This window comes from Astatotilapia calliptera, chromosome 16 (assembly GCF_900246225.1).
Source record: "Astatotilapia calliptera chromosome 16, fAstCal1.2, whole genome shotgun sequence".
NCBI lineage: Eukaryota > Metazoa > Chordata > Actinopteri > Cichliformes > Cichlidae > Astatotilapia > Astatotilapia calliptera.
The window spans coordinates 18,593,874-18,616,972 of record NC_039317.1 but is presented as its reverse complement, the minus strand read 5'-3'; the positions used below and the strand labels follow the sequence as shown (position 1 = coordinate 18,616,972).

General features: G+C 42.4%; 1 protein-coding gene across 4 annotated transcripts; it reads right to left on the bottom strand.

Moving 5' to 3' along the window:
- Positions 1–121: 121 nt before the first annotated feature.
- On the bottom strand, positions 122–22,855 carry adam23b (ADAM metallopeptidase domain 23b). 4 transcript variants are annotated; one of them, XM_026144770.1, is made up of 26 exons: positions 22,612–22,854; positions 21,754–21,971; positions 21,233–21,309; positions 18,041–18,104; positions 17,173–17,255; positions 16,960–17,023; positions 15,757–15,829; positions 15,238–15,308; positions 14,996–15,061; positions 14,735–14,803; positions 12,779–12,945; positions 12,522–12,606; positions 12,340–12,427; positions 11,182–11,233; positions 10,284–10,383; positions 10,133–10,204; positions 9,954–10,040; positions 9,782–9,862; positions 9,615–9,665; positions 9,470–9,533; positions 9,274–9,379; positions 7,158–7,277; positions 6,733–6,901; positions 5,035–5,146; positions 4,564–4,654; positions 122–1,537 (listed from the first exon to the last, which is right to left on the bottom strand). In XM_026144770.1, the coding sequence occupies exons 1-26, from the start codon at positions 22,685–22,687 to the stop codon at positions 1,492–1,494; spliced, it is 2,352 nt and encodes a 783-aa protein (XP_026000555.1). In that variant the 5' UTR covers positions 22,688–22,854; the 3' UTR covers positions 122–1,491. The 4 variants fall into 4 exon arrangements, with proteins under 4 accessions (XP_026000555.1, XP_026000554.1, XP_026000556.1 ...); XM_026144769.1 differs by lacking the exon at positions 4,564–4,654 and adding an exon at positions 3,659–3,749; XM_026144771.1 differs by lacking the exon at positions 122–1,537 and adding an exon at positions 3,682–3,749.
- Between the last annotated feature and the right edge of the window lie 244 nt (positions 22,856–23,099).

Sequence of the window (23,099 nt, the reverse complement as noted above, 5' to 3'; positions counted from 1 at the left end):
ATCCTCTGAAATACTAATTCAGTTATTTTGATGATTTCTTTACTTGTCCATCCACAGTTTGAGTACACTGAAGCGAAATGAAAGGAGACATAGGAGTGGGCAAATACAAAAGATTAGCTGATTAGCAGAGGTTGTTTTTTTTTTTTTCCTTTTGTAAAACCATGTCTACACCGATATCACTATTACCCATACTTTTGTGCAATATCTTTCTTTGCATAGTAAATAAAAGTTAAATGTTTTTTATTGTTGACATGCACCTATCTTTTGTAGCATATTTTCCTTGCAGATTTTGGGGACTCCCATATAGAATTATAAGCCCACTATAGTGATTTGCATGCAGCATTACCTGTAGAGCTGAACTTGATTTCCACTAAGAGTTTATGAGAGCAAAAAGGCTTAAGCCAGTATAGTGGGTGTTGATGAGGACTGTTAAGTGAGACCTGGCCGGACACGTGAGCGCCTGCATGGACAGACTTCATGCCCTCAGCATGAGAGGCACCACTGGCTGCAGACAGAGGGGAAAGTGCTCCGTGTGCAACAACATCCACATGTTCGGGTGATTGGTTCTTTGGCTTTTGAGTCAGTGTTGAAGATACTTCAAAAACAGGGGGCTAAATCGGATCACAGTCTGAATCTCTCCGGAAATGACGCGCTTCTCCTCGACACCACAGCTTTCTCTCTCTGTCCTCAAATCTGACTTTAGATTTTCTTCTCTAACCATTTTGGCCCAAATCCTAGTCTCAGTTTGTTTGTTTTTTATTTTAATAACATTACCAAAAACACCCGCTATACAAGATGTTAAGATAAAAAACAAAAGCATTTGATGTCCTTGGAAAATATGCTGTCAATTCCAACCCTGAACTCCTTAAATATGTACAGTGGTGTGTGCATGTGTGTGTGTGCGCATTCACTACATGGCCTGCATTGCCCTTATAGGTCCTCACATGAAGTTCTGCTTAAACAGGAGCTTCAACAGGCTTGTCACTGGGTTTGGTTTTTAATGAGGCTCTCTCCTGCGCTTTTTTTCTCCTCTTTCTGTGTTTTCTTTTTTCTTCTTTTTTATTTTTGCAGTATATTCATAGCTTTGGTAGCCATGCAGAGCCCCGCAGAGAGGGCTCTTCATGCCGGGCGCGGGCGGGTTGGGTGGGGGTCGGGCGGGCCAGCAAGCAGCAGGTTTTGTTTCGATTTTATTCATGCCAGGTGAGAGAGTGGTGTGGATTCCGCCTGAACGCCTGTGCACTGGCACTAAAGGATGGAAAGAGGAGCTCTGTCACTCTGGAGATCAGGGTGGAGGGGCGTGGGTGAGGTGTAGTTGAAAAAGGCTGCATTTATAATGTCACTACGATGGAAATTTGTTAAAATGTCCACTATGTCTTTTTCAAGTAAATCTAATGCCAAAGAATCAGCAGCAGTAAGTGCAGTCCAGCTGTCAGGTAGCCAACTAAGGAAGCCTTGGAGCAGTCCCTGTGTGATTGCCATCTTCTCCTTGGGTTAAATGGCTGTGGCATTGGGGTCATACCGCCGTTTCTTCACATTTCTTGATGAGGAGATAAGAAAAAGAAGTCAGCATCTGCTATAATTATATATGCAACGGAGCTAGTGCAACCTGGACAAGCAACCACGCTCTCTTAAGGAAATGCTGTTAGTTGCAGTTTATTATGTAAGGCTGTGAGCAAAATCCCATACTTACGTACTTTTTAGTAGTAGTAGTAGTAGTACGTGAGGATTGTTTGGTATAACACATTCTCAGTATGTATCCAATAGCATGCGAGGTACATACTATTTTGGGTAAGCGGGACAGTGAGCTGAAATCTAACATTGATAACTCTTGAACTTGAGTGTTTAAATACATGCTTTCACTCTGCTGTTAATAAAATTTCAGCAAAGGCACTGGAATGTATCCTAAGGCTTAAATCCTACTGTTTAAGTGATACATAGTATGGGATTTTAGACACAGTGTAAGTGTGCCTGATGAAAATGTTCCAAATGTGCACTTTTTGAGGGCTTCAGGATCAAACGCCGAGGACACTGGAGTGAGGACAGGCTGGTCCATGTTGGCCCGCTCAGCCTTGACTGCAAAGAGACAGTCAGAGGTATTTACAGTCACAAACCTGAGGTCTACAGTGTCAGCGATGAGAAAACATCACATCTGCTTTACAGTTTTTGTAGTACTGGCCAGATCTGAAATAAATAAATATGTTTAATTTTTGAAATCAAAGAACAATCAAGTCTAAGCCATATTACATAATTTTTAAGGTGTTACGAATATAAATATACTCTGTTGCCTTCTTGCAGATGTGCTGATCGGCTCCTTCGTGCAACATCAGTTTACAAGGTGAAGTGTAGGAGACACGTGTCATTACCGGTATTGATGGGAAACACATTAGTTCCACTCAAAACAACCATCTGGGAGGAAAGAGCTAACATAACGTGTACTCTACAGCGGAGAGGAGGAAAGAGGAGACGAGCACAGAAATAACGATCACAGCGGCGGCAGCAGCAACAGTAACTACTACCACAACAGTGGGACAACAATGAGTACAACAACAGGAGTGATGCATAACCTCCCCGTACTGTGGCTTGCTGTGGGGCTTCTATCACTCTGTCATGCACCTGTTCCAATAGTCGGCCAGTTGAAGGTGGCACTATTGCTGTGCGTGGTTCATGCAGTGCAATGCGCCGTGTCTGTACCGGGTCTGCGAAGCAGGCAGCAATGGCAGCTGGTGTGGGCGGGTCCGAGAGTCCTGCTCTGCTCTATGGCGGAGCTCAGCCATCCAGGTGGGTGTGGCCAGCCATGGCACAAAGGCTGCAGACAACAAAAAGGTCCTGGCTTCTCTCTCTCTCTGTGTCTGTGTGTGTTGTTCTCATAACTCCATTTAAAGCCTCGGCCTCAAAGAGCGACGGAGTGAGAAAAAAACATCATGGAAGTGATGAGAGCACGACAACCCTCGGACCAAATTGCTCAGGGTTTGTCTCAGCCTTTGTGCAATGAACTGACCTCCTCCAAATCAACAAGTCAACATGCAGAAATGTTTGGTTTCTTATTCTATTTTCTTTCTCTTTTTTTTGTTTTTTTTGCTGTTTTAGTGACAACCATGATGCTATCTGGCATGCTTTAGTGGCTGTAGGACCATATTTATTATTTAGTCCTTAGGTCTGTTTAGATTAGGATGCGTAACACCCCTGTTGCTCAAGACAGCAGGCTAATCAGCGGTGGGTAGATTTCCTAGCCATAGAGTGACACTGAATGGTCTAGTTTAAGATTTTAAAGGGGAGTAATTTCTGTAATACAAGTACAAACAAACTTTTTTAACCACTTAGCTGTTATAAAGTATTCTGTCCCCTCTGTACTTTACTATGAAATGCATGTCAAACATTGAACTCTGCCCGTCTAATCAGTTTGAGGTTCTGCTACAGATGCACAGACACCCCCAGCGTTTCCCAAAGTCAAATTTACTCATACAGTATCAAACACCTGAACGCCTTCCACACCCATATGTGTTCTGCATGTCTCCTCGTCAGTGTGAGCCTAAGTGTAGTAAGTGTAACATGTCCACCCCGGGATGCTGTATTCTGTAGCAGGAGCTCAAACCCTGGTGTCTAGAAGCAGCAGGGATGCTAGAGTTAGAGCAGGAGAGGCATGCGGCGTGTTGCTTACTTAAAGCCCCATCCAGTCCCCCCCAGCACTATGGCAGCCACAAGGATGGCTCCGGCGATGGAGCCTATTATTAGATTGGTGGCACTAGGACCTGTAAAGGGTTATGGGGAAAAAGACATGAGTTCCTATACTCATTTACTGTATTAATAACATTTAGCTATACAATGATGATTTCACATGGAACAGAAAACATACCATAAGTATACTATTACAATAAAATGACTGAGTTTGAGAATGCATTTTTTTGCATGCTTTTCAACCCCCTTTTAGTGTTATAAAGAGAATGTAATCAAGCAAACGCCCTGGAAATATTTAAGTTTATCTGGTGTCAGTTGAGGTAGCGATTATCAGTGGTTTGTCTGTTAAGGTTGTGTAGACCCTGGGCATCCATCACTGTAAAGGTTTACAGGTGACATGTAGGTGTGATCTGCAGTGTGAGCAGTACAAAATGTTTTTAGGGGTCCCAGTCACCACACAGCCTACCACTGACTGACAAGCCAGGTCACTAACTGGACACTTCTCAGGACTGTTTTCATCTAAATGCCCCACATGCCCCAGAAAGGAGAGGATCACAGGAGCAACCACATAACGACTAAGAATAAGAGAAAGGAGAGGAAGTAGGGAGGGAAGAGGGAGGATGAAGAAAGAGGCTTGTAGTAATGGGGAACGACAGGAAGTGACAGGAGAAGGAGAGGAAGGAGGGAGGGAGGGAGGGGAGATCCATCAATCAATCACACGACACTGAAAACATCCAATCACATGACAATTATATGGTCATCACCAACACACAAGAAAACACAAAGCCACCGGGACGCACACACGGGCTCAGGCCGGCTCACGAGACCGCCCGCACACTGAGGCACCACTATGAGAGGAAGAGCTGTGAAAGGGTTAAAGATGCTTACTCTATTCCCCACCCTGTGCCTCCAAAAATCACCCCCAGGGCCAGAATGGTCCCTGCTACTGCCCCTATCAGCCTGTTAGTGGCCACGCTCACTGTGCAGAGGGGAAAAGGAGCATTATTACCACCCTGTCAAAAACAAATAGCAGGCTTCTGCTTCAGAGTCATGGATGAAGTGACCACTGCCCCGTAAGCCCCTCCCCCTGTGGTCAAAGCATCATCTTCAGAATCAGAGCAAACAAATCTTACACTGCTTTTACATTCTCCTACAATCAAAGCCTTTATGTTCCCCAGTAGACCTGTGAAACTCAGGAATGTGCGACTGACTCAGATCTAGCAGTGCGTCTGAGAGCGACACTGTAATAACATTTACATTAAACATACGATCAATGTGAATCTGGGCTAAATTAAAAAAAGGGTGGATATATTCATTTTTGGATGGCGGATGGCGGGAGTAGAAAGGTTGGAAACCGACCCTTGGGTTCTTCTTCTGGAGTGACATCGGGCTCTTTAGGCGGGTCAGGCATGCTACAGTCTGTCCCGGCCCAGGTGGTGTCACAGGTGCATGTGGCTTCATTGTTGCATACCTGTGCACAGCAGACATACAGAGGTAAACAGAATGAAAGATGGAGTTTTTTTTAAATTCCCCTCAAGGAACTTTTTCTCTTCCATTTTTCCCCAACATTATACAAAAAAATCTGGCATAGGTTTTGACGTATGATAGAAAAAACACAATAGCTCTGTTTTATTCAGCTCCAGTAATCCAAGCTGGTGTGAGCATCACAGAAAAGCATCACAGCGAGAAAAGTGCAGGATGGTGTAAAAAATGTATTTAATTTAGGCAAGCTGGTTTTCGGCTGACTGGCTTACTGGGACTCTTGAAGAAAATCAATCAACCGACGTGTAATTTCCCAGGCAGCTATAGCCCCCTGAGGAGAACTCGCTTGGGAAAAAAACTTCTTTAAGAAACATCTTAAGCTTCATTTATAGTGCTGAACTAAATCCCTGAAGAACCTAACGCTGCAGTTAGTTAACGCTTTGCATTTATACTTGTGCACTGGTGTGTCTGCATTACTTCATCGTCTCAAGTGAAACTCATCCAATCATGTTGGACTCTAAGATAATAAATACTGAACAATGGCTACATGGAACATTTTGAATTTGGAAAAATAGTAACTACTGCATTAGTAATTAATAGCAAAATGCTATTATTGGAATCATAATCACATATTGTAACCACAGGAAGTTACATTTCTGGGAAGATGCACGTCTCAATGCAGTATAGAGCAAATCAAGCTATTATTATTGTTTTGTGTCTGTGTGTTTATTTTATCATCAAAATAATATTTTCAAAAACAATTTGAGTTGCATTTAATTCAGGAAATATAAAGCATTGTATTTCCTGCAGAAAAGATTACGATTTTTGATTATTATGTATTTACATATTTTTAATTGTGGCAATTTCTACCACATCAGCTGAGAAATGATGCTGCACATGCCGGGCCACTCAGAAAGGAAGCACATTTAGAGTTTGAAACGACAGCTGGGATAGACTCGAGTACAACCCTGAATGACCCTGAATTGCATAAGCTGTTAAGAAAATGGATAGATGGATGAAGAGAAGTATTTTATTTATTTTTATTTAAATACATATTATTTAAATATTCTGCAACTTCTTCTTAAAAAAATCTAAATAAAGCAAGTTTGGCTTACTGGTATAAGAGGTATTTGACATTTCCATAAAAGGGTAGAGGTTTTCCCCAGTTTCCAGTTTGTGTTGACACCTGAATAAAGGATTGCCAGTTGCATATTTCCCTTAAGCTTGAGGCTTTTGTTTGACTTTTTCTACTGAGAAAAAGAAAATCAACAACCCTGGGCATTTGAAATGCAATGAGCCTCCTTACTTCTCCTCATCCCTCCAGAGTGAGATTTAATAAACAAAGAGCAAATACTGGTGTTTGCTGAACAGAAACTCTAAGTTAGAGCATAAACAGCCTTTATCCATGACTCAGTAAGCACCCTTTTCATCAAAGGTGTTGGAAACGTTCTGCAGCCCTTACAAACAAATACTACACGCAGTCCATGCTTGCTAATCTTCTAAAAATGAGTGAACACCCTCTCAATTTGCCAGTGAGCAAAGAGTAGGTGTAGGTAAGTGCGTACAAATACTCACCCCATGGCCCGAGCACACATGTCCGTTAGGTCCAATGGGGCAGGTGCTCATGTTAAGTGACTGGATGGGCAGACACTTGCGGTCAAGGCACATCATTGACGGCCCACAGGGAGTCCCATCCTCCACGTAGCCTAAATCAGTTTCATCATCCAAAAGGACGTGGGCACCCCTGAGGAGAAGGATGGAGTAGAGGTGAGGAGTGTTGAAGTCTCCCAAAAAATAAAGCTACAGAAGAAACACTGCCTGTAGGCACCCATTTTAGAAAGAAATAGAAAAACTTCTAGTAACAGCTTGCGTTTTATGAGAAAATGGCCCATTGCGACACAAAAAATCCCCCAAATTTACTACAGAGTTTTTCTATTTATTTCCCACATGGGTAAAGAGCCCCCAGGCCCCAGGCATTATATTAAAGTAAATGTGTTTACGTGCACTGTATGACGTTCCCTTGGTGGTTGAAGGAGGTGGGGGTACTGTCTCCTTTCATGCTTCCAATGCGAGGGACACGCCCGACATTGGTACACAAAAGGAAACCACAGAACACGTCACTGTAAAAGAGAGAGATAAGCAACCAAAAATGTGTACAGATAACACTCTTCCACCTGTCTAACAATGTAATGTTCACCTCTGCACCACCAATTACCAAAATGCACCAAAAAGCTCTATTAGTTTGGTTCAAAGCGACATCTGTAAAGATCTGAAACCTCGTACTGATAACTTTCATTTGATCTGTTACAGTCAATGTTTGGTCTTTAATATTAAGTGCAATTTTAAAGTCACACTGCTTACCTTTAAACATGTTTTACAAATACACTGCCTGGCCAAAAAGAAGTCGCCACCTGGATTTAACTAAGCTATTAAGTATAAGCCTTTCATTGGATAATTACTGCAGTGATTACTTAATGCAGCTGGCAACATGTCATTTAATTAACCCTAACTGATGCAGTGAACAAACAACCACATCACAAAACATTTCCCGTGATTGTGGAAAAGATTTTCGTTTGTTTCAGAAGGTTATTGGTCTGTTCTACTGTCACCTTTATATTGTTAGAGACCCCACAGAACTACAGAGAAACCCCAACAATGAGACAACACCCTATGAGCAAGCACTTGGTGACAGTTGGAAGGAAAAAATCCCTTTTAACGGGAAGAAACCTCCAGTAGAAACCACAAGTAGGCCCACAAGAATGCGTGGGCGACTTGGATCCATGCCATGGGTGTGAGGGGAAAGTGAGAGCAGAGGGAGTTAGGACAAAAGGCACACTATGGGAGAGCTAGAATTTAAAATGAATTACTAATAATTAAATGCAATATCCTTCTATAAACACATGGAAACTGAAAAAGAAAGTGAGTGAAGGACATGGGACTCTCCCAGCAGTCTAAGATTACTGCAGCATACCCAAGGAATGGTTCAGAATCACCTGATCCAGCCTTAACTATACGCAAAAAGGAAAGTTTTAAGCCTTCTGTTATCTCCAGCAAAGAAAAACTAAAACAAAAAAAGAAATGTCATTGTGTAAAACCTGGAAGGAGGAACGAGGTCATAAAAAGAGGTGGATGAAATGATGGACCCATCATGCCGAGCGCCTAGTGTACAAGCCTGCAGAGGCAATTTTACAATCTCCGGCTGCTTCAGTTGGTTCTACAGTGTCATGTGGCCTAAAATAAGGTCAGCTGACTACCTGAATATACTGAATAACCGGGTTTTTCCATAGTGGATGTTTTTCTTCCCTGATAGCACATTCATGTTCCAAGATAGCAATGCTACGATTTATCACGCTCGGACTATGAATAAATGGTTCAAGGAGCATGAGACATCATTTTCACATGTGGGTTGGCCAACCCAGACTTAACTGACTTTAACTGTTATTGGGAATATTGCCTTATTAGGAATGTGCCGGAGAAGACGTTCTGATTCCGCCGACATCAGTCTTGTTAAAAAATGAATGCCACTCTGGACGAGAATACATATTGTGAAACTGCATGAGCTTTTTGAAACGATGCCACTGCAAATGCGTGCTGTCATCGAAGCTAAAGGCAGTCCAGTTAAATATTTCAGGCTTCAGCTTTTTTTGGCTGGGCAGTGTAAACTGACTTGACTTTTACCACCACATCCCAGTTAAAGAGAAAAGCCAGGAAGACTGAAGACATGTGTGCTGAGGTGGTTTCCCTGGAATCTGTTTTTAGTAATTGATCTGATTGGTAAAAATATATTCCTGGCATTTGATGGCAATTATCCATTTTAAACAGGGTCCTTTGGCGCCCTCTGTTGGATGGCTGTAAAACAACAACAACTGAGAAACCTGATGCTGAAATTCCACATAACAGGATTAACTTGTACAATATATCTTTGGAATACCACAACAAAAATTTGGGGATCCTAAAGGATCTTGACAGTAAAACTTTCTCACCTATGCACAGCTGGCTGCTTGGTGCACAAAATGGGTGTAAATGTTGGCCGATCAGTTTAGAAAAGTTCAAAATATGCTTTCAGGCACTTTATTATTCAATGAATGTGCGACAGTGTTATTATGTTGTGCTCACTGTTTGCTACACTGGATCCATTTTTCTCCATCTTTTCCACAGTTGCCCTTCTCTGTCCCCTCCGTGTTCAGCTTCTCATAGCAGAACTTCTCCGAGCCTCCAGCCTCTAAAACAAAAAGAGGGGCGATGAGCTGCACGCTGCCTCTCCTTGTGCAGAACCCGTGCTCAAATTAACCCGAGAAGCATTAAACCTTACTTGATCCCCAGATGTATTTACACTGGTTCTCTCTGGTCTTACACTCTCCACTGTAACAGCGACCCTTTAGATAGAGATTAATAAAAAATCAGAAAACTTTGAGCACACGTTGGCATTTATATTTTTGTAAATACCCATTTCTTACCTGGTTTACCTGGCAGATGTAACCATCTTGTTTATGAAGGTTTGGCGGGCACTGTAAAAATCACAAAGAGAACAACCTTTCTTTTTTAACAGCCAAATTTGTGTTCAACGTGCAAAAAAAACGAACTAATTAAAGCTATTTAAAGCTAAATAAACCATAAGCTCAACCTGTCCCGAGTCCCCAGAGCAGGTCTCTGAGATGTCACAGTCGTTCACAGCATAGCGGCAGCTGTAACCTCGTGGGTAGAACTGGCAAGAAAAGGAGAATAAAACAGCGTTGGATTTCAGAAATCAACTACTAGTTTTTCAGAGCTTTAAAAAGAAAGAACCAAGCTTGTACCAAGCATGTTTTATTGCAGCATGGTCCATCGCTGCAGTGTGCCCCATTGGCGAGGGAGCACTTCTTGCAGCATTCCTTTTGGCAGTCCTGAAAACAAAGGGAAACGAGCTTCAAGCATCTGAACAAAGAGAAGATGACAAATGGGCGTGCGTGACGTGGTGAAGTAAAAAGACCCTCACTGTTCTCAGTCCGCAGTCGCACTCCTCTCCCAGTTCTACAAATCCATTCCCACAATTTGCTGCCTCGAACAGCTGTCAGGAGAGGACAAGACGGTGTAAAAGGAGCACGTGTGCGTAAAAGTTTGACATGTTGAGAGAAGGGGCGACTAACCTTGGTTGGCCTGTTGAACAAACAAGAACCTCCACCTTTCAGGAGGAACTCCTTGTAGTCTGAGATGCTGCATTTGGAGAATTTTTGTGGGTGTTGGACTCTGCAGAGAGAAGACAATGATATTTATAAGTTTGTCCAACCAAACAGGATACAGTCAAAAAAATATGCCTAAAATGTTGACTTCAAGTAATCTGAATGCATGCAAATTTCCCAAAAGTCAATTTTCATTAGATATCTCAAAATTTCAGCTTACTGACTAAAACGTATCACTAAGTTTAAAATCTTGAAATAATAACCTGAAATTTTGACCAATGGAAGTGTGTTTATGTTCTCAGTTGCAAGTTTCAAGTTAAATTGAATACAACATGATTTAAATTGTGGTGTCAAATAGAGGCGTGTAGAATGATAAAGCTGGGTATGCTTCTGGTCACTGACAAGTCACTATCGTAACAGCATGCTTTGTCCCTCAGTTTTTGAGTCAGAGCCACTTTTGCTCATCCTGTCCAGTTTCAAAACAACAAGATGGTGACGGCAAAATCCTCTCTAGGAACATAACTAACCAATGGGGGACACCCTGGTGACTACAGCTACCTTTTATATACCCAATCCTACTTTAGCTAAAAGAGTTGCTTATTATTCACAAAACAGCATGCCGAAATTACAGTAGGTGCAACTTATTCATTTTCTTACTTGTGTACTGACTGACTAGGTGGTTAAAAACTGTGTAACTGTATTAAACAGTCGCTCAGAGTTAGTTAATAACAAGCAACAAGGAAAAAAGCTGAACGAGTACTGATTACTACATTACTGAGTGCACACAAACGAGCATTTGTAATTGCTCCGCCATGTGAATGAATGACTGTGTATGCGTGTTTCTCGGGGGTATGTTGGATCTTACCCAGTATCCTCCATTATGCAGCCAGCCCACTGGCTAGTACAGCCGCATTCCTCTGCAAAACAGGGCAGAAAGTGTAGAAACACCAGAGAAAGAGGAACGGACAGAGTAAGAAAAGATAGCATCCACAACTTTCATTTTAAATAAAGACTTAGAGTAGACAAAGTAAGCATGTTAGCATAATTATTTATTTTTTTTGTAATTTCAAAGAAAAGCAGTCTTAATCCGTGGATTTAACTCCTGATATCCAGCTTTCTGCTGAATAATGAAGAATCCTTTCACTTTATTTTACACTGACATTCTCCTTGGCAGCTTTGGGGCCACAAATAGACTTTTGCTGATGGTTAGCATTTTTTCCAGCTTGTAGTTTCTAACCTGGCAGCTGCCTCATTAAGCATGGCGATCTCAAATCTGATGGCATAAATTCTTTCTCAAACGGACATTTTCTGGTCTACTTTTCTCAAATACAGTCAGTCCACCGACGGTGACTTCTGGCAACAGGGTTGCAAAGAGACTTTTTGTTTTAGAGGAGGCCTGTGAATGACATCTAAAATATCAGTCAAGACTTTCAAAAAAATGCATTGTATCCTGTATTTAAACAGTTAAATGCCAATAGTAACAGAATAGTGAAATGTGAAAGTTCACTTAACACAAAACACTTCCTTCTTAGACCTAAAGAGTTGAGAGCAGAAGTATTTGTGGTGCTCAAAGTACTAAAAATACAATTTCGAGAAAGAAAAACACCTCCATTTCTGCTACTTCTCCAATTTCCAGATGTGAGGTTACATCCAGTTAGCAGTCTTAAATAAAGTGCATTTAAACACCTGCCTTCAAAACATTTTCTCTACTTTACAAACAACTTTAGCCGTGCAGCAAAAGCATTTCAGTTTTGTGTGTATGTCTGTTTTAAGAGTGAAAAATGTTCCCATCCTGACCTTAATTCAAGCAAAGCTGGATAATGTTAGAGAGGCATCTGAAACCAGTGTAGGGATCACAGGGTCTTCAATAAAACACCAAATGTATCATAACTGACAGGTGCATTTTTGAGACCGCTACATAAAAACTGTTATTTACTATGTGGCATGAACTTTGTGACTTTAGCCTGCCATGCCTATCGTGCTTATAGCAGCTGTGTGTTAAGAAAAAGTGTTTCATGTTTACTTCTCTTGGATGCCGGATCCCACTGGATGCCCAGGTTCTGTGCCAGGCTCTGGGAAAGAGACACTACCATGGACGAGGTGGTGGCGTACTGTTGGCACAACAGTGACAACATATTATTCACCGCATAATCACACTGCGATACGTCCACAGAGCAATGCTGGATGTGTGACAGTAAATCTGACCTCATTGACGCCTACTCCACGGCTCACAGAACACATGCCTCCAAAGTACGCAGTGCTGCTTCTGCGGTAGTGGAAGGTGGCGTTTCTGCAAGAATGATGGAGATGAAGAATAAGACGGAAGATATAAATAGCACAAAGCAGGTAAGAACACAGCAGTGCTGCTTTAGTTACAGGCAGGCAAACAAAGCGTACTTCCATCAGAGCAAAACCAGAGACCACCCCAAACGATCTGTTCAGCCCCCGAAGGGTGAACTTACGAGAGTAGCTGCACAGAATCGGCATGGTGCTTGATGCTTTGCTGCCGGTACTTGGAGAAATCACGCAGCAGTTCCAGCGGCTTCACACTTATGGGGATGTGATCCCTGTCTGTCCAAATCTCCACAGCAACAAGCACCACACGTGTATGGAGTTGCTCTTTGAAGATCTGCCGTCGGAAGCAATGAATGGAAGCAGTAAAGGAAAAAAAACACAACAAAACGTGTGAGATAGAGGCAGAGAGCGACAGCAAAGGAAGCGGAGGACGGATGTAGAATAATGGGAGCGGGGAGGAATACAGGGGAGTGTTTACACACATACAAAGAACACAGACAGACAAGGATAACACTGATGTTTAGCCATGATGTTTGCCCGTTATTTTTGGAGTTTTGAATTCTTAGTTATCTATCTGAGTTTGGGTGTCTGTTTTGCTTTCTCTGTTATTCTAGTGTTTGAAGTTTTGATTCTTATCTGTGGCATGATGAGTTTTGGATTCCTGATTTGATCCTTTGCAGTATTACTGAAGATATGTTTTTTACGCTTAGATAAAATGAAAACAGACGCCTGTTCTAGTCAAATGTGTACTTTTTTTATGCTTCCTTGTATTCCAGTTGCTGTCTTGAGGTATTGTAGCTCAAGACTAACCAGAGTGAGTTTCTTGTCTGTGTTTAGTATTTATCTTTTGAGTTATTTCCTGTTTTACTCTGTCAGTTGTCTCTTGTGTCTTGCTTTGACTTTTACTTCCTCCCCTGTGATTATCTTGTACCTTCACCCATGTTTCATTTCTCTCCTGCTCCCAGTTTGCCCTCAGGTTGTTTATATACACTCACTACAAACTGCATTTAAATGTTTAATTCTCCGGGCATAGATTCAACTAGATGCTGGAAACATTCCTCAGCAAATCTGGTCCATATTGATGTGACAGCCTCCCTCAGTTGTTGCAGATTTGTCAGCTGCACAATAATGATGTGACTCTTCCATTGCATCCCAAACGTGCCAAAGTTTTAGCAGCACTGTCACTTAAATAACCCGTTTCCCCATTCTGACAGTCAATGTAAGTTTCCGCAGGTCATCTTGACACCTCTACATGCCTCCATACACTGAGTTGCTGCCATGTAATTGGCCAATTCAATGGTTGGGCTAATGAGCAGCTATTGAACAGCTGTACCTAACAAAGTGTCTAGTGACTGTATACTGCCTTTCTTCCAATTAGTCTTTGTCTTCCCTGGATGTGTGCTTGCTGTTTACCCCGGTTCTCTGTGGTTTCCTTGTTTTAGTTATTGATCTACGACGTCAACAAAATAAAAGGTTTGCTTTGCATTATTTTGTCTGCCTGGAGTTGTGCATTTTAGTCCTGTGACGGTCCTGTGACAAGGTTTACCATTGTAGTTTAAGCATCAAATGCAAATTAGACACGAAGGTGAATGAAATGTTAAACATTTTGCAGATAGTGAGCACTGAACAAAATCAAATCTTATCCAGCTTGTGATGCCAGAGAAGTCATGTGCTAGACCGCAGGTGTCGAACTCCAGACCTCGAGGGCCGGTGCCCTGCAGGTTTCAGATGTGCCGTTGATCCAACACAGCTGATTTAAATGTCTAAATTACCTCCTCAACATGTCTGGAAGTTCTCCAGAGGCCTGGTAATGAACTAGTCATGTGATTCAGTTGTGTTGACCCAGGGTGAGATCTAAAACCTGCAGGACACCGGCCCTTGAGGCCTGGAGTTCGACACCCCTGGGCTAGACTGTCAGTATGTTGGTGCTGATTTGGTGATAATAGTAGCTGAGTGAAGTTAGACCTGCTGATGGCAAAACATTAAAAGTCAACTGTTATTAAGTACAGTAGGAGACGTTGCCGGACTTCTAGTAGGTCTTCTACAGATGATATTCTAAAAGAGGTTTCCAAAAAAAGCACACACTCCAGTTTGCTCAAAGGATAAGTAAAAAGCTTACTCACACTATCCACAAGATTAACTACTGACTTGGCAAAGTTCCTCGTGTGCTGCTTGTTCCTGTGTCGTTTAAACTGCAAACAGAAAGGGGGAGGGAAAAATAGCACACAGTGATGTACAGTGTGTAACGTTCGGTGGCGCTTGCTGCTCCCTCTTCTGGGAGGGAGTCGGCCCAGGTCTGGAATATTAAAGAGTATCCTTTTGTCCATGATAAAATACCAGCCACATAGCATCAAATGAGGAAAAAAGGAGAGATTTTTACGCACCATACTGTGGTCACTGACAATCATGACTTCTAAATACTTCATCTCCTCAAATACGCTGCGAGGCATCTGCAAAACAAAACAACAATGACCAGGCAGCTTCAAGTGTATAATTTGGAGTATCACCACAGGTCTAACCTTGTAAACGTCTGTGGGTGTTTTTATTGTAAACTGTGAAACGCAGCCGGGGTGAGTGCACTAAAGTCATTGCATTACTTCAGAGAGAGGTGAGATCAGAGACTTACTGCTCGCTTTTTCCTGCGCCTCAGCCAGGACAGTTCATCCAGCTCGGAGAAGAGCTGCTCCTCCTCTTCCTCTGCAAATAAGCACAAGGAAAGAGTGACACCTCTACAGACTCAAGTGTTTACATCCCTGTAGCCTTGTTTTGAAAGAAATCAGTTATGCATGTGACATTTTCCCAGAAATTTCCACAGCGTGTCTCAAAATTTCCTATGAAATGCAAAAAGACGAGTGAAGACAGGGAACTTGGCAAAACGGCAGCGAGGCAAGTGCTTGTGATCCAAGGAAAGTGATATACATTTGGTCCATTTGGCAACTATAACACTAAAATCCAATCCAGTTTGTTTTAAAGGTCTCTTCTGGGGTGACAGCCTATCTGGACCTTCCTGTCCTTGCTTTGTGTCTGAAGACAGGGATGATAATGTCAGGTTTAGGAAGTCACAAGAGGTGTGGTGCTGGTCAGAGGGGAAGGACTGATAAAGACAGTTATGTGAAAAGGTTAATGACAAGCATCGAAACCTTACCCTGCTCCACTGAATCATCATCCCACAAAGAAGAGGCTGCTCTTCTTAGTTTGTGAGGCCTAGCAGCTGTATCCTGTAGGAGTCAGGCAAACAAATCGGTGAAAAAAAAGGGAGGGTGACTTGTACAAGCAGGCAGAGCAAATAAAAAAAATAAGTTTAAACACATAATTTATCAAGGATTTACAAAAGTAAATGCAGGACTAAATAATTACACAAATAAAAATGTTTGGCGCTGAATGCCTGCTGCACATCTTTTCTGACGTTTAGCTGCTGTTATGTATCAGAGTGAGTACTCTTGAGTTGCTGATTTCAAGAGCACGAGGTGTTCCAGTTTTATAAAGAACAAGAGCACTTATGTTTGCATGTAAAGGGGGAGAAACTATTTTTCCCACCAGCAATGCAGTCAAATCCACTTGTAGTAGCAGGAAAAGGAACATTTCTAGCAGTGCACAAACATGTAGACCGTCAATGCTAGAAAACAGATACTGCGCAATCAAAAGCATGTCCGACAGATTATTACAACAAGAAGAAAGTGCTGGCAATCGCTAAACATCCCAGCACTCGTGATTTTTTTGGCCACAGATTCCCATTAGCACCTAAAGTTCCTCTTTCTCTATAACTATGATATAATTATGACTATTGGTCAGAGGGCCCGGTGGCACCAGTGTCCGGCAGCCTTGCCTCTGTCAGTGCGCCCCAGGGCAGCTGTGGCTACAATGTAGCTTACCATCACTAGTGTGTGAATGTGTGTGTGAATGGGTGGATGACTGAATGTAGTGTGAAGCGCTTTAGGGTCCTTAGGGACTAAGTAAAGCGCTATACAAATACAGGCCATTTACCATAACAGGAAGAACTGGTGTGGGCCAGAGCCATCACTGAATAGTCATTCAGGACTAGAAAACCACCCTAACCTTAACCCCTTAACCAGCTTTCTACTATGGCTTGACAAATAGGAATTATGATGATTAACATACAATAAAAATGCAGATTATTTGTCTTTTGCTATAGCCATATGTAAAAAAAAACATAAGGTCATGTTAATCCCATGTAGGAAATGGCCGTTTCCTTTGAAAACAGGATGATCCTGGTAGGATATCCTTGCCTGAGAACAAAAAGGAGTAACAGCATAAAACATGTGTTTCCATCCAAGGCGAGGATGTTTGTTTGATCGCAGTGTGCGTGTCTGCTAAAGGAATAACTTACACTTGAATGATTCTGTTGTAAGGGCTCAATTAGATACACATGGACTCCATCGTCAAACATCCCACTGCCAGGCAGAGGGAGAATAAAAGGGAGAGACACACCAGTCAATACCGAGTCAATAGGAGCTAAGCAGCAGAGATGAGTACATCCAGAGATATTCTGAGCGCGGCGAGGATTTCACAAAAAAAAAATAAAAATCTGATGTTCACTTACTGCAAACCGTTACAGGTAGATAAGGCTGCGTGGGAGTTATCGTTCCCTCTCACCTGGCCGTGGTAGTAACAGTGCTCACCGCCCTGAGAGAAGAAGACACAGTACTAAGGCAGCATCAGCGCTAGCATAATGCACAGAGTTGTGTGTACACCGTCGTGGCGCTGTGTAAAGCTGTCAGTGTGTTTGAATTTTCCAGCAGTCCTAAAAGGGTAACAGCTTGTGTCACAGATGTCAGTTTTGGCTTATTTGCAGCTCACTCCTGCAGGGGGGCTCAATCTATGCTTGTTAAAAGGGGAAGTTAATACACTGCAAGGTGGGTGCCGACACTGTTTGTGACTCAGCCCTCAGACCCCGGGTGAGCGCAGGACCCTGTTTCCCTCTGTCTCTCTCTTTTCCTCTCCCTCACACACACTTCACCCATCCCGTCCTGCACTGATACTGCAGAGTGCTTTCTCTCCCTCATCATGTGACCAGAGCTCCAGCAGGAGGCTGCAGGGGAGCAAAACCCTGCTGATTCAGCTACAGCATGCCCAACCCAGCTCTCTGCCTGAATCAGCAGCAGGAGAAAACAGCTCTCATTTCCATCTCACTAGCTTATATCCTCATCTATCTATCTATCTATCTATCTATCTATCTATCTATCTATCTATCTATCTATCTATCTATCTATCTATCTATCTATCTATCTATCTATCTATCTATCTATCTATCTATCTATCTATCTATCTATCTATCTATCTATCTATCTATCTATCTATCTATCTATCTATCTATCTATCTATCTATCTATTTCTGTGCAAGGTCAAAGCAGCATACACATGGCCCACCACAGCAAAATAACTGAGAAATGTGTCTACTTAAACATTACCTTTGATATAACAGGTTTCTCTCCTTCATAGTGGATCTCAACATAATCTGAAGACAGCAAGTCACTGAAGAAAACAGAGACTGCAGTTAGTAACAGGAGGAGTTGCCAGGAGGAGTAAAAGGAGGTGATGCAGTGAAAAAAACATGCAGGAGTCTGTCTGTCTCGTTTTGCTTTCTCTGACTCACATATTGTGGTTTTAAACTAGTGGTGAGAGAGCAGTGCTTTGGTTGGCGTTTAAACACGAACAGTCATCACCGCCGGGCCCGCATTTGGCTGCACAAACACTCCCCTGGCATCTCAAAAGTGCAGTGGAGATGTTAAATGTTGTCTGCCCTCAGGAAAAATTACTATGCAGGTAACCTGGGGATGACTAACTAGCCCGGCAGAAGATGCACAAAATAAAACTGGATTTGATAAAAAATCTCTCAAAAGCACCCTGAGAACAGAACAGAACAGAAGCAAATTATATCATATGAAGCTACCTGCTTCTGCATCAGATTTGCCCAAATCAAACTGAACGGAAAAGCCTAATGCGATAAATTATCCTAAGGCCTCAACCTCACCTTGAACACAACAGTTCTCTCAGCAGCTCCCTGAGTCAGCGTCCCTCACACGCTCGGTCTGCTAGCTGACTTCAAGAGATAATTTCTGCCACAATGGCGCTTTTTTTTCTTCTGAGTAACCTTGCAAAACGGAAACATCCCTCCTCTCTGAACATATAGCTGTGCTGCAGCAAGAAAAAAAAAGGATGGAAATAGTGGCTCTGTATTGTGACACCAGCAGTGTGACCATTTTTTTTGAGTGATGCGTTGGAGCATGTGAACAGGAAGTGCACCATTACGAGAGGAGAGCCAAGGCGCGAGCAGTCTCTGAGAGATTCCTGAGTGAAGGGCTATTTATAGCTTGACAGATGAGAAGAGTGGGCCACACCAGAGTGTATCGGTGTTTGAACGGCTGTGTGTGCATAAGTGTGTGGTTGGCTCTCTGGCTGGCTGGTAACAAAACTGAGTGTGGAAAGGTAAAGCGCCGGAGCGTGAGCATCTTGACGTGTGTCTGTTTAAATGTCTATGCGCCACGGTTGCGCGTGGAGACCATGAGGAGGGAGTTCTGCCCCAAGGTCTCTTGGTTCACAGGAGACGGAGCGCCACAATGCAGCAGGAGAGGCAGCAGCACATGAAAGGCACAAAGAGGTAAAGGAGAGAGAAGGGACCAAAGAGCTGCAGGAGGTTCTCACGTCTGGCGCCAGATCAAATGTAACTCTAAAATCCTGTAGCAGCACATGACACACTCATGCTGTTCATGCAAGGCAATAATCTGCTCTGAGGCTTAATATATGGAGATGCTATTAAGTATTCAGAAAGACGGCAAAGGAAGAAAATCTCCCAGACAAAGTCGCCATTGTGGCCACTGACGATTTAACTAACGCATTTCAAAAACATCCAGATTCTTTAAAAGTAAGACTTGTATTAGTTTCTGTAAATCATCTTTTTAGTTGCTTACAATTCCAGGTACGGTAAGAGGTGAGCAGATAAAGCAGCACCCACTAGCAGGGTGCAGACCTATCTATATTTAGATCAGTGCTGCTGCAGCTACAACACTAAGCAGAATTCAAACCCCTATTCTTGCACAAAAAAAGCATCTAGTCGAGAACCTACAAGCAAACAGCTGGGAATCAAGGTCACACGTGCAGGCCTCTTCACTGCTGCTGAGATTTTCCTGTTGTACTATGTGGTGATTCCTGAACGGAGTGACAGGCTTTTCTGTCATTTGACATGATGCATGCGATACAAGAAGCGATGTATTTTTCATTTCAGCTAAACCTCACGGGAAATGTTCAACTTAAAACGAAGATAGCAGTGACAGACACTCTGAAGATATCCCAGCGCCGATATGTGATCTCCAAAACCGCAGACTGCAGAAGATTTCTGAACTTGTACATTTGGGCAATAAAATAAATACTAATTGCTCCATACTGCTGCACTGCCTACAAGTCTTTATCAGCCTTGACGTGGGCACTCACATGATACGCAAACCACTATGAAGCCAAAGCTCCAACATTTCCTTCATTATAGCTGAAGTAACAACTGTGTAAAGTAATTTCAAAGCGTGTTTACAGGATCTTAAGTTTATGGCACATCCCCTGTGATCTCAGCAAGCCACAGGCACAAGCTGAATATCCAACCACATGATAAGAAAACATAAAAGTAACTACGTCCTACAGGAATTTTTCACATGTACGCCAGGCTTCTTTATACAGGGAGTGAATCAATAGATGCAGAACACAGAGCAGCCGTCTCCATCCTCATTTTGATGCAAGCTTATTAAATCCTCATTAAATATAGAGATGTTGGTTATCCAAAATCCTTCATATAAAACTAGTCTGGCTGCTGAGCTGACGTCGCTCTTAGCACTTAGCAACCAACGTGCTGACCCACAGTTTCCCTGATTACATTATCTTCAACTGATGCTGCATTAAGCTCTGTTCTGACACATTATACATATCATTTACAAACAAGAGTCAGCTACTCGACGTGGTTCATCGCTTCGTATCATAGTCCGAGTCGACTTTCAGTTCACTGAACGTCTGCTCTGTGCTGTCATGATAGAAATACAAGTGTAGTGCACTTATGCATGTTCTCTTTGAGTCCTACACTGGTCTTTATATTTTGTATCTTTCTGATGACAACAATTTCATTATATTTATTATTATTATGGTACACCAAAATCTGCAACAAGCAGATTTATATTTAAATTAGTAAAGGATTTAAAACAGGAAATAAGAGTTATCTTAATTGTATTCTATACAGCACCACGTATTATAGCGTGAAGAGTGTCTATGATAGGCTATATGGATGCTGGTCACAAGGCCAGCATGATACAAGATACTGAAATTCTATTGTTTTCATCTATTTAGTCATTTTTGTTGAGATGACCTTGAGAACAAATACTCTTTTACATGTTCTTATCATCTGGTGTCATTTCCCATAAAGGGCTGTGATGCATCTTTGTCTCATGCTTGATTAGTACTCAGTCAGTCTGGTGGTGAGATTTTGGGGAAAAAACAAGGACAGGGAGATAAACAAAATCCTTACACATCTCTGAGTTTCACAGAAAAAAAAGCCCACAATCAATAACACTAACCAATTTAAGTGAAATAAATTGCTGTGGTTAAATTAGATTAGGAGAACTTACTTGTTAAGAGACAGATCTAGAACAAATCTGGAGCCAAATGCCTCTAACTGGAAACTAACTTGGGCTAGGTGGACTGCCTGTAGAAGAGAAAAAGAGTAGTCACTGCAGATAATGGTAGCTTGCAAAACAAATAAGATTATAGCAGCGTCTCACTGAGCCAAAATCCTCCAGGGTCTGCCTTCAACTTCGTGTACAGCACAATGCACAAAGAACAGATGTGCTGTATCAATGACGGATGTTAATGTACAGTGGGTTGACGGGAAGAAGTGCTTCTTTCAGCACACTTGCTTTGGCATCACTCCAGTTGCTAAAGAAACACGTAAACTATGCTAAGTGGGTCTATTTTGACTATTATCTTAGCTTTGACTGATTCTCTACAGCAAACTGACATGAAATACTGGGATCAGACCAAACAACGCATTATTATGTACTACAACCTTTGACCACACATCTTGCAAACTTTTTGCACAATCAAGGCTATGCAAGCACTAATCATCTTCATCCACCCCTCTTCCACATACCTGGCCCTCTGAAGCTTGGTTCTTAGCATGGGTGTTCAGGTCATGGTAGGTACTCTCAGAGTCCTCGTTTAGGTAGTAGATCAACCGAGAGGGGTAGGTGATCACATGCTCTACTGCATGGTGTGTTGTGTTGTCTGTGGTGGGTGCTGCAGTTGCCTGTTGCTTCAGCAGAGCCGACACTGCGTCCCTCTCAACCTTGTCCTCTACTCCTTGAACCTCTGCAAGGGATTTTTTACAGCACAGATACATATATATGTTTTTTAAAACTACAGATATGCACAAAGGTATCATCTTTAATTCATTAAACACAATTGTTACACTGAGGCAAGTGGCTTTAGCTTTATGCCAATTTTATGACACAGTTCATCTGCAGTGATTACATGCAGCAGTATACTCAAAAACTAATAGCCACCACCAATTACACTGATTTGGAACACAGACTATAAACTGCCTCATTTAAATAAAAACCACTTTTGATACGGTTATTGCCAAAGTAAAAACTGCACCAGATAAATACTGTTCTCATTTAATCCGGCGTGCCTGGATAATATCACGCACTTGAACAAACACAGAGCCTGTGTGTTAGACTTAATTCAAGCGTAGTAAATATCCATAACAGTGATCATTGTGTTTTTACTAGCTGAACAAAAGATGCTGAGATGCTGTAGTCTGCCCTCATGCAGCATCACGCTAAAGACGCAGCGTATTAAATACAATAATTCCCGGTGGCTTCCGAGGAACGCTGTTATAGATCCAAAGCACATCACCAAACAATATTTCAGCACAAAGCACAGAGTGGTAAGCGTACGCGATCACATTAAAGTGACAAAAAAGCCAGCAGGCTGTGGCAGTACCTACCGAGTGAAGCTAGTGATGGATGAAGCCAAGGCAAAAGGATGCTGACGAGCAAAGTGGCCAGAAATATCAAATGCATGATTCATATTTGATAACTGAAATATCTCAATATCAACACATCAACGCAGTTAATTGCTCGCGGCCCATCGTGGCGGGGGAGGTGCCGTGGAGGGGGGATCTCTTCATGGATGCAGGAGACACCGGGTTTTACTGCTGCAGTAGCGGAAGAGGAGGAGGAGGAAGAAGCGGAGAGAGGAGGGGTGGGGGGGGGGGGCTGAAAGAAGGCGGTGGCCAGGAGGCAGCTACTGGAAGTCTACCAGCAGGTTGCTGCTCCTCCTTGATGAGCTCAAATGCCCTTTCTCACCACAGACACAACCAAGTGAGAAAGGACACTACCACTGATATAATATAATATAATATACTATAATAACATAGTAGTTACATTATGTAGGCACTTGCCACTGTAAACAATACCAGTATAGAATAATCGT